Source organism: Eschrichtius robustus, chromosome 5 (assembly GCF_028021215.1).
Source record: "Eschrichtius robustus isolate mEscRob2 chromosome 5, mEscRob2.pri, whole genome shotgun sequence".
NCBI classification, from domain to species: domain Eukaryota; kingdom Metazoa; phylum Chordata; class Mammalia; order Artiodactyla; family Eschrichtiidae; genus Eschrichtius; species Eschrichtius robustus.
The window spans coordinates 3,233,647-3,249,755 of NC_090828.1; the positions used below are offsets into that span (position 1 = coordinate 3,233,647).

General features: G+C 44.5%; 1 protein-coding gene across 27 annotated transcripts in view; it reads right to left on the minus strand.

The window, feature by feature from the left end:
* The window catches only part of LRRFIP1 (LRR binding FLII interacting protein 1), a 147,209-nt gene that overhangs the window by 8,462 nt on the left and 122,638 nt on the right, over positions 1 to 16,109 (minus strand). For 24 of the 27 annotated variants that reach the window (XM_068544165.1, XM_068544164.1, XM_068544162.1 and 21 more), the window contains 4 exons: positions 14,751 to 14,921; positions 11,506 to 11,598; positions 7,730 to 7,871; positions 2,531 to 5,482 (listed from right to left, as the gene is read on the minus strand). In XM_068544165.1, coding sequence (XP_068400266.1) covers positions 3,783 to 5,482; positions 7,730 to 7,871; positions 11,506 to 11,598; positions 14,751 to 14,921 — 2,106 coding nt within the window. In that variant the 3' untranslated portion in view covers positions 2,531 to 3,782. Of the gene's footprint in view, positions 1 to 2,530; positions 5,483 to 7,729; positions 7,872 to 9,188; positions 9,282 to 10,453; positions 10,547 to 11,505; positions 11,599 to 14,750; positions 14,922 to 16,109 lie in introns of those variants that run through there. The other 3 variants (XM_068544167.1, XM_068544168.1, XM_068544171.1) reach the window with 2 other exon arrangements.

Consider the following 16,109-nt stretch of genomic DNA (forward strand, 5'->3'; position numbering starts at 1 on the left):
AATTCCACCACACTTTCTGGTGTGAACTTTAGAGACCCGGGAAACAAGAAACAAAGTGGCGAGGCCATACAGACAGTCACAGGGGCAGCAAGCAAGCACCGGGACCCCCAGCCCTGCTCCAGAGGGGCTTGCGTGTTGTGACCGCGTCTGTCCAGGCTGCAAAGGTCAACCACCAGCGACAACCATGGTCACTCGGCACTTACTCTCTAGCGCTTTACTGGGTCTGATCCTCACCACCACTCTAAAAGGCAGGTTCTAACCCCAATTTCAGAGAGTAAAATGAGACACAGTAAGGGTAAGGAGCTTACTCATAATAATATGTTGTCAGGAGGATAATTTTCATTCTGTGGGTTAATTTCATCCAATCCGGGGCCTCCTCTCCCCATGGCAGAGAAAGTCACCTCCCTCCATATTCGCAAAGATAACGATCACAAGACTGACACCTCAAGAAATCCACTCAGTGTGGTCCCTTCTCCGCTCCCTCCTTGCACTGACTTAATTTGATTATAATCCATGTGGTCAGTTTTCAACTTCCCCAGAGCTAGCCTCCCACGCCAGGATCGCCCCTCCTTCCTGTAAAAGGCAGAACAGGGCCAGGCTACCGAAGAGGTCTGTACAGATGGCAACTCCCTACAGCAGCTGCTGCTTCAGTTCAGCCCAACAGCTGAAGCCTTTCACGTCTCAAAAAATTCGTTCGTCTTTGATGTAAGAGGGGCAGAGAGGGTGAAAGGGAGAGAGCGAAAGGGTTTTTCTCCTGCAAGACTGTACTCCCTATATAAGATCAGCACACTGAATAAGCACATATTCTGTATGTGGCATGCTCACAAACACCCCTTCCTTTCCTTCCGGAGCCCGGACATTTGGAATGAATCTTACTGTTGTGTTCCCTTGTTTTGATGGCCATGGCGGCACGTCATACAAGGCGGTCTCCTAGAAAAGGAATCTATCAATAGAAAACAGGAACCCTAAACTGTCTAAACACCCAGAAGCAGCATTCCAGGGTCCTAGTGACGGTGGAAATTTAAATGTTCAGGTCATTAGGTTTTCCATTAATTGGAAATACTCAATGTTATAGAAAGTAGTCAGTGCAAGATATCCCATTCTTAAACACTCTTTTCAAAAATTTTACTGCTTCCCAACCTTTGTATGTTATAAAATAGCCTATAATTCAAAATTCTGTTACCTTTCCCTATTTTTTACAGAAACTCACCATTATACTTACATACTTTGGAAGGAAGATTAACATTTTACATACAGTAGGCGTGTTCTGGTTTGGGGTTGAAAAATACCCCAGCTTTTTGATTTAAAGTATCAGTGATCGATGCTTTTCTCTGTTCTGCCTTATAGTGAAACCTCAGTGGTCCAGGTTCCTCTGGGGTTGTGGCTGACAGGTCACCTTTTGATTCTTTTCTGAGTCTGAGTTGTTTGACACTGCGATCTTTCCAAATTGCCTTATATACTTCCACGCCTTCCTACGCTGAATATACCAAAGGTAACCATTTCTTGATAATTCAGGGGCCTTCGCGTGTACATTAATTACTGTGTGGGGCTGTAATATCATCTTGCCCTCGGAGCAGAGTAATTGATGTTCATAGTGAAGGCTCTTAGATTATCAGGGATGGTTTGGCTCTTCAGAATCCTTATCTTTTTTTTTGCTGACTTTCCAATTCTCTGCTGCTTCCACTAGAGATTGGGTCCTATGTGCTTGTTCACGGGCAGAGCACCTTCCATATAGGAAGTGATCTACATGTTTATTGATTAAATGAGGGATGAACACTTGAGACTGCTGGCTGGCTGGCTGGCTGGAGGGATGGGAAGCCTATAATAATGCCCTTAAATGTGCTGTTGAATAACATGGGAAAGAAAGGAAAGAACTTAAAATGGTTTGATGATCTCACCACTGAGTGAGTTCGGCTGTTGAATCACTTCCCCAGAGGCCTTTAAAAGTAGGAAGGAGAGCTGTTTCCCAATGTGCATTCCGGTATGAAAGCAGCTTTGCTAAAGTTAGAGATACCAACTTTAAACTCCTTTGCAGCCCTTGGACTTGATTCTCTAGCAAGTCCCATAGTTTTCTATTTATATGGCACAAGTGGAGAGAATTGATCAGTCCCATTATCCTCTGTTTCAGGACACTTATGCAGAAATAGTCAATGTTTATTTGAAATTCTCATCATCCTCTTCAAAACATTCTAAGTATTGGCACCTGTAAGCAAAGCAACAAGATGGAGACCTTTCTCAACTGGGCTCTTCATCAGAACCACAGACCACAGGAGATTCTATGAGGAAAGATCTTACTCAAGGATGGTCCAACACTAGTCCCAGTCTAGATGCCGGGAGAGAAGCTATTCACTACTGACAATGGATATTACGCGTGAGTCCTCCATAGAACCCCAACTGGGAATTAGCAACCCAGAAGTAGATAAAAGTAGATTAAAGATGATATTATGTAGCCACAGCCAGAATTCAAGTAGCACAAGAGTGATCACAGGCTTGTAAAATTATAAAATGTTTTTATTTCAAATTTTGTTGAGGTATTGGTCATTTTTGCACTCAATTATATCTTGTAACAATAATACGAAGTCATATGATCTCATAAAGTGTCAACAGCATTCAAACTGTACATTCCCCTGTAATTTTAATATTTTATAATGGTTTTTTATTTAACTTTACAATTATTTTTAAAATGTTTCTTTATATAGAAAATATATATCTTGTTCAGGAAGATCAAAACAAGAAATTTCCGGTAAGAATATACTGAAAAACAACAAATGAAAATATTTATACCAAAATACCAAGTGATTCAACTATTTAAAACATCCTGTTAGAGTCTAATCAGAAGTTTGCACAAGAATAGCATCCTTTTGTCTTGCTCTACTGAATAATGATGAAACAAATACAAAGAGAGGTAATTTTAAGGTTAAAAAAATAAATTTTAGAAATGATTCTCCCTGCCCAAATACTGCAGTAGGAAATGCAATTACAACATGTATCTCTTCCAGAAAAAAATTTAAAAAAAAAAAAAAAAGTCTTTGTATAAAATGACTTTGGTACATAATTGTCATGAAGTCAAAATCTCCTACAAAATAAATTCAGGTATCCTCAAGAATGAGATCCAAAAGTATTGGTCTGAGATAAAATCCTTATATGAGGTAAAAGCAAGTAAGTTATCCCTAGTGCTGTAAGATGTTTATTTGCTATCCCTAACATGATTAATTACTGTCCTAACATGCAAATCTCATCACTCAGTGACCTATAGGCTGTTTGGCCATTTATGTACCTTTTAAATAAAATACCATACAGGTTATATTATACATATCAAGATCAAATATGAAAGCACATATATTTAAATGAGACACCTTCATTTAAATCATACTCATAATGTGGAAATCTCAGGATACTATTTGGTCACTTCAATTAGATGCTGATACTTTTGGTCAAGAATATGCACATTCATTTCAGCTTAAGGCAAAAGCTAAATATTTTGATGCTGATTTTAAGCAGGAATAAAACAGTGTACATTATTGTTTGATGCTCTTGGAATGCTCTCCATTAGAACTAACTCTAATAACAGAAGTGTCCCTCTCATCTGTGTGATAACCTTAGTGATGAAATAGAAATCTACAGGTAACAGTCTATAGCTTCAAGGATTAGATAACTTGGTGGTGGATTGTCATTCGGTGCATCTATACCAATCTAGACCATTTTCTGAGTCTCACCGGTGGAGTCTCTCACAGTTGGACTTGCTGTGCAGTCCTGGCCCCTCCCTAAGACCCCGCCTCAACCTACGACAAGGTACAGTCCTCTTTGTTTCTGCCCTTCCCGTGTCCACCTGTCATCTCTTCCTTGCTTTCTGAATTAAAGTCCCCCACCTCGCCTGCTGGTGCCACATCATCGTTTTCTAGACTAATGCTATCTGAAACCTTCCTGATGGTCTGACCTACATTTTCTGATGTCACATGCTCTTCTGTGCCTTCTGTTTGACAGGCATCGTTAATGTTCTTTGAGGGACCTTCGTCTTGGAGCAGGGTGCTGCCTGGCACTTCCTCATTGTCTGGACCTGGAGGATGGCTGGGAGTGGTGCCATCTTCTTCAGAATCATCTTTTATAGCACCTTCCTCTAATTCTTTGTTACTGGCACTGGTGCCTGATGACTGAACTGTATTATCATCAAAATCCAACGTGTCTCCATCAGCTACTGCTTTCCCTGTCTTAGTGTTTACACCAAAATCGTCTTGGTTGAGTCCTCCATCCAACTCAATTTTAGGAGTTTCTGGACCATCGACATTTTTACTGCTTCCTACCGCAGTGTTCTGTTTTGGGTTTTTAGTGACCTCATTTTGTGCTTCTACAACTGGTTTTTCGGCAGTAAATTTTACCTGCTCTTCTTTCACTTCACTTAAATCTGGGTTTTGAAATGTTAGCTCTTTCTGAACATCTTTGGTTTCTACAGGTGCTGGTGATTTTTTCTTCTTGTTTTTCTTTTTCTTGTTCTTCGTTTTCTTGTGCGACGAATCCAGTGCCTCTCCCTGTTGGTCATTCTTTTCTTCATCGGGCTCTTTCACACCTAGGGGTTCACTTTCAGCATCTACCGTACTTGGACCTGTCACCTCCTGAGGACTGCTTTTGGCTTCTGGAGAACAAGGAATGGCTTGGACTTCCAGCCTGACTGGTTTCTCATCCCTTAATTTTCTTCCTTTACCCTCCTCTTCATTGTTCTCCCCACCTACCTCTGTGCTCTGAATTGGGACCTCCTTGGGCTCAGCTACTTCCTGGTTGGTGAGTTCTTTCTCTAAATCATGCCCTGAGCTTGGGTCCAAGCCTTCTGGAGCATCTACCTCCCATTTTTCACGGTGACTCACTGTGTCACCGATACCCCTTGGAGGACTTGAGGCTACTGTGCCCACCTGCTCCCCCGAGCCAGTGAGCCCCGCCTCTGGCACAGCCTCTGCGGGGTTCCCGCTCTGCTCCCCAGTGTCTGCACTGCTCTCCCTTCCAACTTCAGGTATTTGCAAAGGAGCAGATTCCTGACGTGGTTCTATGCTAATCTCTTCCAAGTTGGTTTCAAAATCTTCCTGTTTTTCTTTTTCCCACTCTTCTGCAGATTCTTTACTTTGGTTTTTGACATCCAAGGCATCACTGCTGCCCTGCCCAATCCTAGGACCTGGGATTTCACCATCTAGTTCACTGTTTATGACCTCACTTGACTCAACCTGCTGTGTGTTTTCAAAGAAGGAAGTGTTCTCCAGAATTTGGCTTTGAACCTGTTCCGCGCTCTCAGGATTTACTAACGTTCCTGGGGAGGGGGCACTGTCTTCAGAGGTTTTCTGGTCCTCGGCATTGTCACCAGGATGTAACACCTCTGTGTCCACAGAGTCCTCTCCTGGGTCCTCTTTGTGCGGTCTTTGCTCAGTGTTCTGCAAGATTTCTCTTTTCCCCTCATTCTCCACCATTTCATTGTTCACCTCCACTTCATTGGCTCTGCCTAAAAGACCATTGAGAAAATTGAAGGGACCCCATGATGTGGCTGACCGCACAACATATATTACAACGCAAACACATGTTCTCTTTCCCAGCCAACCCCGCTCCTAAAGAGAGAGAGAGCCGTCAGAGCAGCACGCGGACAGAAGCCTTTGCCAGTTCTGTGCGGCAAAGCAGCCATCGCGTTAGCAAATGCTGGATCAGCGGAGGCCGCTGCCACCGTGTCAAAGGCAAGAGTGGCTGCTGGTGCCACCTGGGGTGAACTGACTTTCAAAGGTGAAGTTAAGTTTTAACAAATAAGAAAGAGCTCTGGATCAGGCAGCCAAACTCTGCAAGATGAGGGGGTTCAGAAGGACTGAAGGTTCGTGGTCCCCATTCTCATTTCTGGATGCACACGGGGACCACTCCTACTTTTTCAGCTGTCAAACTGCACTGCATATCACGCAGCTCTAAGAGCAGCTTTCAAATAATTTTTAAAAGAAACATTCAGTTCATCTTAAGAAACTCAGCCTCAAGGTCAATCTCAAGGGAAGCCACTTTTGAAATAGCTCATGGAGGTAAAAAGAACTCCACCCTCCACCTCCTCATCACTGTCTTCCTGGGGAAGCAGCCCGTGCCCTCAACACCTTGCTCCTTTCCTGGAGGGAAGGGGGCCGGTTACAGCAGGAGGGGAACGCCTCAGATCAAGAGACCGCTTAATTAGATGTAAATCAATCAGCGATCAAAGAATTATGAATGAAAGAGCCTGTTGCTGCTTTGGATTGAACAGTTACATTTTGGATTCCCCACACAAACAACATCGCAGCATATGAGCTACCACCACGATGCTGAAAGTCAAAGCTCGGTCGGTAGTTTACGACCAGCAGTCTCCAGGGAAGATGGAGAGCCCGGCAGGATTCTATTCAGAGTCAGCTTTTCCTCACCCCTTAAAAATCTCTGGTATTGCATATGTTTTATAATGTACATTTTATATTAACTAAATATTACACAGATATAAATAAAAAATAAACATATATCTTGGGAAGTTCCTGCAATTCTTTACAGGGATATGTGATCAAAAAATACATGGAGACCACTTACAAAACCGATGTTTCTTGTTCTTTAAGTGTTTGCTACACAACAGTTATCAAGGATTTATAAAATGTATATTTGAACAAGAGCAGCATGATAAATTCTAGCTGCTCACGTAGGGAACATAAAGGTAGGATGGACATTCATCAATTTATCTTCCCTCAGCAGCTCTGACACAACGAAAAGAGCTGTGTTTCTTGAATAGTCATCAAGGTAATGAGGCACCTTCCCAGAAAGCCAGTCCTGGGAAGCTGGGGCCTACAGGTTTCTTCATGTCCATGAAGAACCTTCCAAATGGAAATACAGCCATGGTCCCTGACCTTATCCCAGCCTCACTGTGAAAAGCTGGAAATGGTTGCGAGCGATGCCTTATTTGCTGGCTACAACTTCAGGCGGCCCACCACATGCAGAAGGTTTATCCCAAAGCCAAGTATATTACGACAAATATTAATTGGTGAATCTTTTCAGATATTTGAAAACTGTGTAAAATATTCCTACAATATATTGGGTTTCCCAATTTACATTCTTTCAGAAGCAAAAATGTGACATACGAAGGAACATCACCTCTGACAAAGGGGCGGACGTTTTCAGACTCTTGTTGGTAAGGAGAGCCCTCTGCAATGACCACACTCACCACCCACGGCTCCCCGTCCATCTCGCCTACACCCAGGGCTCCCCGTCCATCTGCTGTCCACAGGCACTTCAGACTCTCAAAACGCTTAATGGTGCACAGGATTTGCAGCATTGGCTTGCAAATACAGTCAACTAACCTACTTTACGGCTCTGCTATTCTGATCTTTTGACAATTCTGTAACGGAATAAGTCACAACGCCGTGTTTGGCACATAACTGAAGAAAACCAAATACAATAGAACCGTCAACACGGTCACTTAATTTTGAGATTATTTTCCTTGTATTCACAGTCTCACTGGCAGCTTTGAGAAGCAAAAGAAACGTATTCTTAAGCCATCGGTGGTGAGCACTGAACAGAGGTACATGCCAGACAACACGCGTGGGTGATGGCATCGTTTGACAAGGAAGTTCCCATGAAGTGACAGAATGAAGGGCATGCTGGGTGATTGTTAATCGATCAGTGATGATTACGTCAACTCTACCAATGCATGGAAGGTGAACCAGTGCTGACTGGAAGATGCAAGGATCAAAGGAAAACAAGTACTTACCTAGCGTCCCATCCCCTGTTGCCTTGAGGGCATTTAACTCTTCCTTTGTCATCTTTGTAGAACCTTGGTAGCCAACATTATTTAGAGAGTCTGAAGTCTCTCCATTGGTAGCTATTTCTGAATTTAGGATTACTCCATGTTTCTGGGAATAAAAACAGGCTCATTGTAATACTCACTAAGTGATATTAGGTTAAACTTTATTTTATCAATAATAATTTAAAAGACCCCTATTTTTCCCTAAGCTGAGGAAAACTCTGCAGAGACAGAGGAGTGCTAGGCTCCACCCCTGTAAATATTCTATCAACACACACTGATCTGGGATGTCTTCCTCCAAGGGTCCTTCTTCCTTACATGTTCCCATCCACGTCTTGATGTGCTGGTGACAAAACACCTTCCTCGGGCATCCTTTTTCACTGTAGGCTGCCAGAAAGTGCAGCATCAAGCAAATCACTATAAAGTGGTCTTTACCTCTAAAACCCTGGCTGTGTTCTTTAAAAGGAGAGATAGAGATAAAGAAAGAAATATGTACGTGTTCTGAAAGGAATGATGAAACTTGGCTGGAAGGCCTGTTATATTCAAAAGAAATACAATTCGCGCTCACTACACAGCAAAACACTTTAAACCCGGCGACGCTTCACAATGCCAGGACGCCCCCCTCACCCGGGATCACCCCCTCCCTCACCCCCTCCTGCCGCCCATCGCTCCTTCTCTTCTGCTTGGAGGAATTCCCAACCCTGTACTCACACCCTGGCGGGGAGCGGCACTGAGAATCTGAGCTCGAAGCCTGCTCCCTGCTGGCTTACTGCTCTGGCCTTGACCCTTCATTATAAGTAGCTGACGTGGATGTTTCCATTGGCGATGCACGTGCCAGCCCGTGGCCATACCCCCTAGACTCAGCACCGCCTTCTACGGTGCCAAGAGTCCACCCAGAGCTCTGACCCCCGCCCGCTGCTGCCCGTTGGTTTATTTTACTCAGTTTCCAGCCAGCAGCTGAAGCCCCCTTGACGTGGCCCAGACAGAACTTTCCCACCATCCACGGGGTCTCCAAGTCTAACTAGCGTCAGTCACACCACTGTTCAGCTACAGAAGTCCTTATGTTCCAGACTTTAATATAAGAAAGAAATACATTCTCTAACTTGGAGGAATGTCCTGGAGAATTTACTGGCGAGTTTGAGAAAAAATGTAGACAGCCTATCAAAAAAATTCTTGGAAATCAGAGTTGCTTTCAAGATCAGATATGCCTATAAACATCTAAAGACGATCAGCACACCCCACGGAACCTACACTGACTTCACACGTCTCTTTGGGGTCAGTAAACCCACGATTTGATTTTATTAACAGAACTAAAATCAACGACATAAAATTAATGAACCCCACAAACCACACACATTCACCCTTGAGAATCCTGGAATTTGCTGTTGTCGCCTGGATTTTTTAAAACTGTACTTTGGCTTCATACCTTTAATTCCTCTTTCAGCACGACTACTTCTTCTCTAAGATCGTCTCGTTCACTCCTTATGGAATCAAAGAACTCTTTCTGCCTCTCTAACGCCTGAGTGTGTAGCGGAGCAAAGAGAGAGAAGATTCGCACAGGTGAGCAGACGATTTCAGAAGCAGCACTAGGAAGGAGGCTTCTACTATGTAAAAGGCTAACATGGGCAGGGCATTCGACAGACTATGCTTAAAGACACAAACACAATGCAGTGTTAAGCGCTGCACTTAGCTTACGCCAGCCAAGACAGGTCGCTGTGCGTGCTCCCTGAAAGACATTAACGTTCTGAAGGATGCTCTCTTTTCTACACCCTCTCCTGGCTTAGTCTGCGGTTTCACGGCATAGTTGGAGAAGGGACAGAAGCCATGCGCCCATTTAAATGAGGGATAAATAAAGGAAAAGAAGAAACGTTTACAAACCCCCAGTGACAACTATTTTAGTAATTTAGATTATTGTTGTACGTTGATTCGCGGTGTTTGTTGTCACAGATAAACATAAAGTGGTCCTGAAGCAAACACAACGCACACACAGACATGCACACAAAATCTTAAATAAGCGTCGGTGAGCATATCAAAGTGAAGGCAAGGTGCAGCTTCACGATGCAAAGGCGCTGACGTTTGCTTCAGCATCTAGAGATTGTTATCAGAGCCGTGTGGCGTGAGTCGTCGTGTTTTGGAAGCCATTTGGCATCACGGAGCACAGCCGTCACTTTATTAAGCGTGTTCTTTCTCCCTACTCGTCACTCCTAAATGCAGATGGGCTGCCTCTTCTTTCCCTGTGGAGGGAGAGGGGCTGACATCTCCCTGGGGAGGCTCAAGGTGGGGATGCGTGAGGCACAGCACCTGCCACCTTGCAGCTTCCTCAAAGCCCTTGCAGAAAAAGGCCAGGCAACACGGGACAGGGAATTCCAAGAGGTCTGAGCCTCCATGCATGAACCCGCCCAGCGTGCCTTCCTCAGTCCTCTGATTTCTGTGCCGCTGGCTGCTCCCAGGCAGGCAGGGAGCCCGGGAATGCTGACCAAAGGAGAATCTCCATGTTGGAAGTCCACTTCCAATTTGGAGTAAATGTCAATTTGGGTAAGTTCGTGTCGTCTCTCTTTTATTCGTTTTGTGTCCCACGGGGGTCCCATGCAAACTCATACAAGCCTTTTTGCAAACCAAAGATTCTGAAAGCACTCAATTTGCTAAGCAGACTGCCCACTTGAACAGATTTCAAAGACTTGAGAATCCTACCCCTATCTTTTTGTCTTTCCATTCTATTGTTTCCTGAAGATCAGAAATCTCCCTGATATAACTCGCCTGTTTCTGCTGTAGCTGTCGGATTTCCTGAAGAATAGGAACAGACAGAAAGAAAGCAGATACAGGGTTAAATGGGAAGAAACTCTGAAGTGTAGACAATCCCTGAGCCAGCAAGTGCCCTTGGAGGTCCCAGCACCATTTTTTCTCACTGATCCCGAGTTCGTTCTCAGGATCCTGGGACTTTATCCTTGTCCTTTTCCCCAGCTCCAAGTGTAGGAAGAAAACCAGCTGGAGTGAAATTCTCACTTACAGGCACTAGAGTTCTAACCAAATTAAAAAAGTAAAAACTCAAGCCTGTATTAGTTTCTTTTTGTCGCTGTAACAAATTAGCACAAATTCAGTGGCTTAGAACAACACAAATTTATTTTCTTACAGTTCTGGCGCTCAGAAGTTCAAAATGAGTCGTATGGTGTCCCCAAGGCATGGGCAGGCCTGGGCTCTTTTCTGGAGGCTCGGAGCAGGGGAGAGAATCTATTTCCCTCTTTCTTTAGTTCCTAGATGTGCCCGCAAGTCCTTGCTTTGTGGCCCCTTCCTCACGTGGCTCTGACCTCTGCCCCTGTGGTCACATCTCCTATTCTGCCTTTGACTTTCCTGCCTCCTTCTTGCAAGGACCCTTTGGATCACTCTGGGTCCAAGCAGATGATACAGGATAATCTCCCATCACAAGGTCCTTAACTTAATCACATCTGCAAAGTCCCTCTGGCTGAGTAAGGTGACATAGTCACAGTTCCAGGGATTAGGACATGGACATCTTAGGGGGGCATTATTCGGTCTGCCACACCTCCTCAAACAAACACAAAACCACCAAAGAATGAGAATCTTCACTAATAAAAGGAACTGTCTCCTCAAGCGAGGCATAGAGAATTCGCCTAAACTCAATTTTCAAGAAAACTGGTAGCTTTAGTAATGACCCAACAAGAAGCTCCTAAGTCACACACAAAGAAAAAAAAAAAACACAGAAAAGAAAAACAGGAAACACTACTCACCTCAAGCATTTCTTCTCTTTGCTTCAGGGCCTCCTTCACCTCAGCAAACTGAAACTGGAGGATACTGTGGGCATGCTTTTCCCTTTCAAATTCCTATAAAGGAGGAGAAGAGCATTCAAGTTCCAGTGGAATCACACTTTTCTGTCACTCTAGTTCACGTTCTTATGATTTACCTTTACCTGGAACAAATTACCTGTTACCATGTCATCACAGTTTTCAAGGCCTTTTTTAAAAATAAATTTATTTACTTTTTTTTGTTTTTATTTTTGGCTGTGCTGGGTCTTTGTTGCTGCGCGCGGGCTTTCTCTAGTTGCGGCGAGCGGGGGCTACTCTTTTGTCGCGGTACGCGGGCTTCTCATTGTGGTGGCTTCTCTTGTTTCAGAGCACGGGCTCTAGGTGCGCGGGCTCAGTAGTTGTGGCACGCGGGCTCAGTAGTTGTGGCTCACGGGCTCTAGAGCACAGGCTCAGTAGTTGTGGTGCACGGGCTTAGTTGCTCTGCTACATGTGGGATCTTCCTGGCCCAGGGCTCGAACCCATGTCCCCTGCATTGGCAGGTGGATTCTTAACCACTGTGCCACCAGGGAAGCCCTCAAGGCCTTTTTAACAACATGAACCAGTTTCTCTGGATTTTCTAGAAGACACCCCTACGATCTACTGTAAAATTAACCTGAGGACAAACATATGGACACCAAGGGGGGAAAGGGGCAGGGGGGCGGTGGTGGTGTGGGATGAATTGGGAGATTGGGATTGACATGTATACACTAATATGTATAAAATGGATGACTAATAAGAACCTGCTGTATAAAAAAATACATAAAATAAAATCCAAAAATTCAAAAAAAAAAATTAACCTGAGGAGTTGATGCAGCTGACAGTATGACCCGATTTCTTTACAGGTAAGCCGTGCCCTGGGAAGGCCCCCCAGGCTGCCTGCTGAGGGCCTGGAGGAGGCAGCTTTGCAAAAGAGCGGTAATAAAATCATCCGTGAGTTTGAAATATGCCGATGAATACTCTTTGGGACAAAAAGGGATGGTCTACCTTGGCAAGTTTATCTCACTAACAGTAGGCGGCCAGCTCTGTACCTCAGAGACAAAACAGAAACAGGCGGGGGAAGCAAAGCCCTTGTCAGCACAAAGCCGCTCCCTCAGTCCAACCCTTCCCTGCATGAAACTCATCCCTGGAACCGGGCAACACGCTCTTCTGTCTCCCACTCAGCTCACCACAGCAGCGCAGCCCCTAACGATGGTGTGGTGCCCACCCAGCTGCCAGCAGTTTAGGGAACAGCAGGGAACACCTTCCCTCGATTTGTTACCGGTTATTTTAGACGGGATTTGACCTTAGCTCACCCTGGCATCATGTGCTCACCCACTTTCTGAAGTCTGGGGATGACTGGACCCTCCTAGCTGTGACAAAGACATGTCTGTAGGGCTTTGCTTCGCCCATGGTCCCCACCTTGGGTCAGCGTTCCAGGATCACCCCACTTCTCTGGAATTAGATTCGGGGCTTCTTGGTCTACTTCCTGATGCCTAAATGAGGGCATTCTAGGAGCATTTAGAATGCGTTACAGTACTGTTCCACCCAAGTGGGTTCAGAATATGCTCTCTGCTCCTAAATTATGAATTAGTTTCAAAGAAAGCTTTCATGACATCAGGTCTCATGAGAAGTTTCTCCTTTGTTTCAGAGTTCAGTTATCAGGAACTTCATGGACAAAATTCTTCTTTAGCTTCTAACTCAACCACAGTAGTGAAAGAAGGAGGCCCTTGAGTTGTTATGGTATTTGGCTTTAACCCTTAGGATTTAGAGGATATAGCTAGTTAGAAAAAAAAAAAGATAATGACACTCACAAATTAAATTTTCTATTTATCTCAGCAACTCTGAAAAATTGGATAATATTCTAGGATTTGGCAAACCAACTAATTCCTTAAAATATGAAAAACAAGTATTCCTTGCTCTCTGTCTCACAAAGAACAGCTAAGCCCAGTCTTCACCGAATCAGCCTACCGTCATTAATTTCAACATATGCTCATGCTTTTTGTTGATATCGTAAGTTAACATATTAATTCCAGTGGTTCTTAATGAAAGCCCAAATAAGATTCTACCCTTTTCTGAGGTTAATGAAGGTTTTTAATTCTCAAGTGGAGTAACCGTGTCTTTTCCCAATCAGCAGAAAACAAATGAACATAATTTTCTTAAAATCCTTGATACTTGGAACTATTTCTCTCTGGTGTTGAGATAACAAAATAAGAATGAAGAAATGTATATTAACAGGAAAATCTTGAAGCATCTAATTGTGCTTTGTCCAAGCATGCTGGGTCTTTCGTAGGCAGGTTTTTTCACGGTTATGATTTTACCTTACATTCAAAACACACAAATGTCCTCCTAGTAAAACTGTCTCTAGTTTACATATTGAAATTGTGCATACCAATACTGCAAGTCCCTCAGCAAAGAGCATGGTATTCTTATTCTTAGATGTTTGGGCTTCCAGGGCAAGTGGAGAACTATTGTTTTTAAAAAAACCACACACAGGGCTTCCCTGGTGGCGCAGTGGTTGAGAATCTGCCTGCTAATGCAGGGGACACGGGTTCGGGCCCTGGTCTGGGAAGATCCCACATGCCGCGGAGCAGCTGGGCCCGTGAGCCACAACTACTGAGCCTGCGCATCTGGAGCCTGTGCTCCGCAACAAGAGAGGCCGCGATAGTGAGAGGCCCGCGCACCGCGATGAAGAGTGGCCCCCGCTTGCCGCAACTAGAGAAAGCCCTAACACAGAAACGAAGACCCAACATAGCAATCAATCAATCAATCAATCAATCTTTAAAAAAAAAAAAAAAGAGCCTATTAATTAAAAAAAAAAAACCACACACACACAAATATACACATACACATGTATAACATGTATATACCATATACCAAATATATATACATACACACACACACACACACACACATATTCTCCCATTCTTACATATACCATATGTATATCCTCCCATCCTTACTTATACCATTTATATATATAGTCTACTATAATTACATATACCGTTTATATACGTATGCCTGTGTGTATATATATTCTCCCATTCTTACATATACCATTTACATGTATAGTCTCCCACTCTTACATATACCATTTACATGTATATTCTCCCATCCTTACATATACCATTTATATATCTCCATATTCTCCCGTCCTCACACACAGCGTTTACATATGTGTACACCCCACCCTTCTTTCTCGCGCCAGCACGTACTTTGCTCTTCTCCTCGCACTGCCGCTTGGACTCAGCCAGCTCCTCTTCAAGCTCCAGCATCATGTCCTTCAGCGTATCGACCTGGTACATAAAGTTTGTCTTCTCATTGTCTAGCTGAGCGTTGGAAACCATGGCCTTCTTATATTTTTCTTCAACTTCTGCTAGTGAGTCCTGCAGAAAATAGGTCATGTTTTTGAAATTGTAGTAAGGAAACAGAAACACAGATTAGTTCAGTATTTTTAACAAAACCTCCAAAAACGCAGCCCTGAATTTAGACTTTATTTCTTAGAGCAAATGAATCAGAAGAAGAAACACATGGCAATTTGAAATGCCCCAAAAGTCCCCCTTTTCAATTTGCTCCAATTCTCATGACTCAGGAAATTAGTTATTAACTGTGTCTAGGGATGAAGATAATTTACAGTCATTAGGACAAGGGGGACGCTGGGTGGAAGGGGCTCTGGTCACAGAGGCAGCAGAGCCCTGGTTGTGGGGATCTGATTCTGTAGCCCGTTGTACAGGTGTCTGAAGTAACCACTCAAGACACGTGACCAGAACCTGGGACAGAGCCAGCGCTGGGGAGGGGGAGTAGAACACCTGCCACCAGCGGCCCACTGTCCCCATTGGGGCTTATGAACCAGGAAAGGCTGAAGTGGAAGTTCACATGTTCAACCTATAGGAAAACTCAACGAGGTACACAGGCCTCACTGGGTATGTCCCGGAAAGACAAAGCTCATTCCTTTGAAAAGCCAACCAGGGAAAGAGGCCTGCAAAGTAAACATGCCCCCCTCAACCCCGGGGCTCACACACCGGCAGGGCAGGCAACAGAGTACAGCAGCGTGTGGATCCCGAAGCACAGGCCAGCGGGAGGCGACTCTGGGAGAACAGAGAGCGGCATCCCAGGTGCAAAGGACCCTGAGCTACAGAAAGGCGGGCACTGGAGGGTCGGGCGTGTGTCAGGTGCTACCAGGAGGCTCTGCGGACACCAGCGCTGCTCTCGCCTGCACTTGCAAACCAGGGCAAGGATTTCAGGTGGGACCAGTGATTCCTGCGCTGCTTCCATGGCTCTCTTTCCAACTCCAGCAGGAGTTGAAAGCCAGAATCTTAATTTTCCCCCCTTTTTAAAGAGCGGTGACAAATAGGAAACTGATTAATTAGTCATGTGATTTGGCGCCCCTGGGATACTGAACTCAGACTGGTTTGGGGGTACTTTCTCAGGAGCTGAAAAAGGAAGGAACAGATTTACCATCTCTTGCTAGACTCATGAGCTGCCCGAGCTGCCCTGGGAAGCCAGAGAATAAAGTCCCTGACGCCCCACCTCACTTCCAGGGAGCCTGGTAACTCAATTTCCTGGTCGGCACA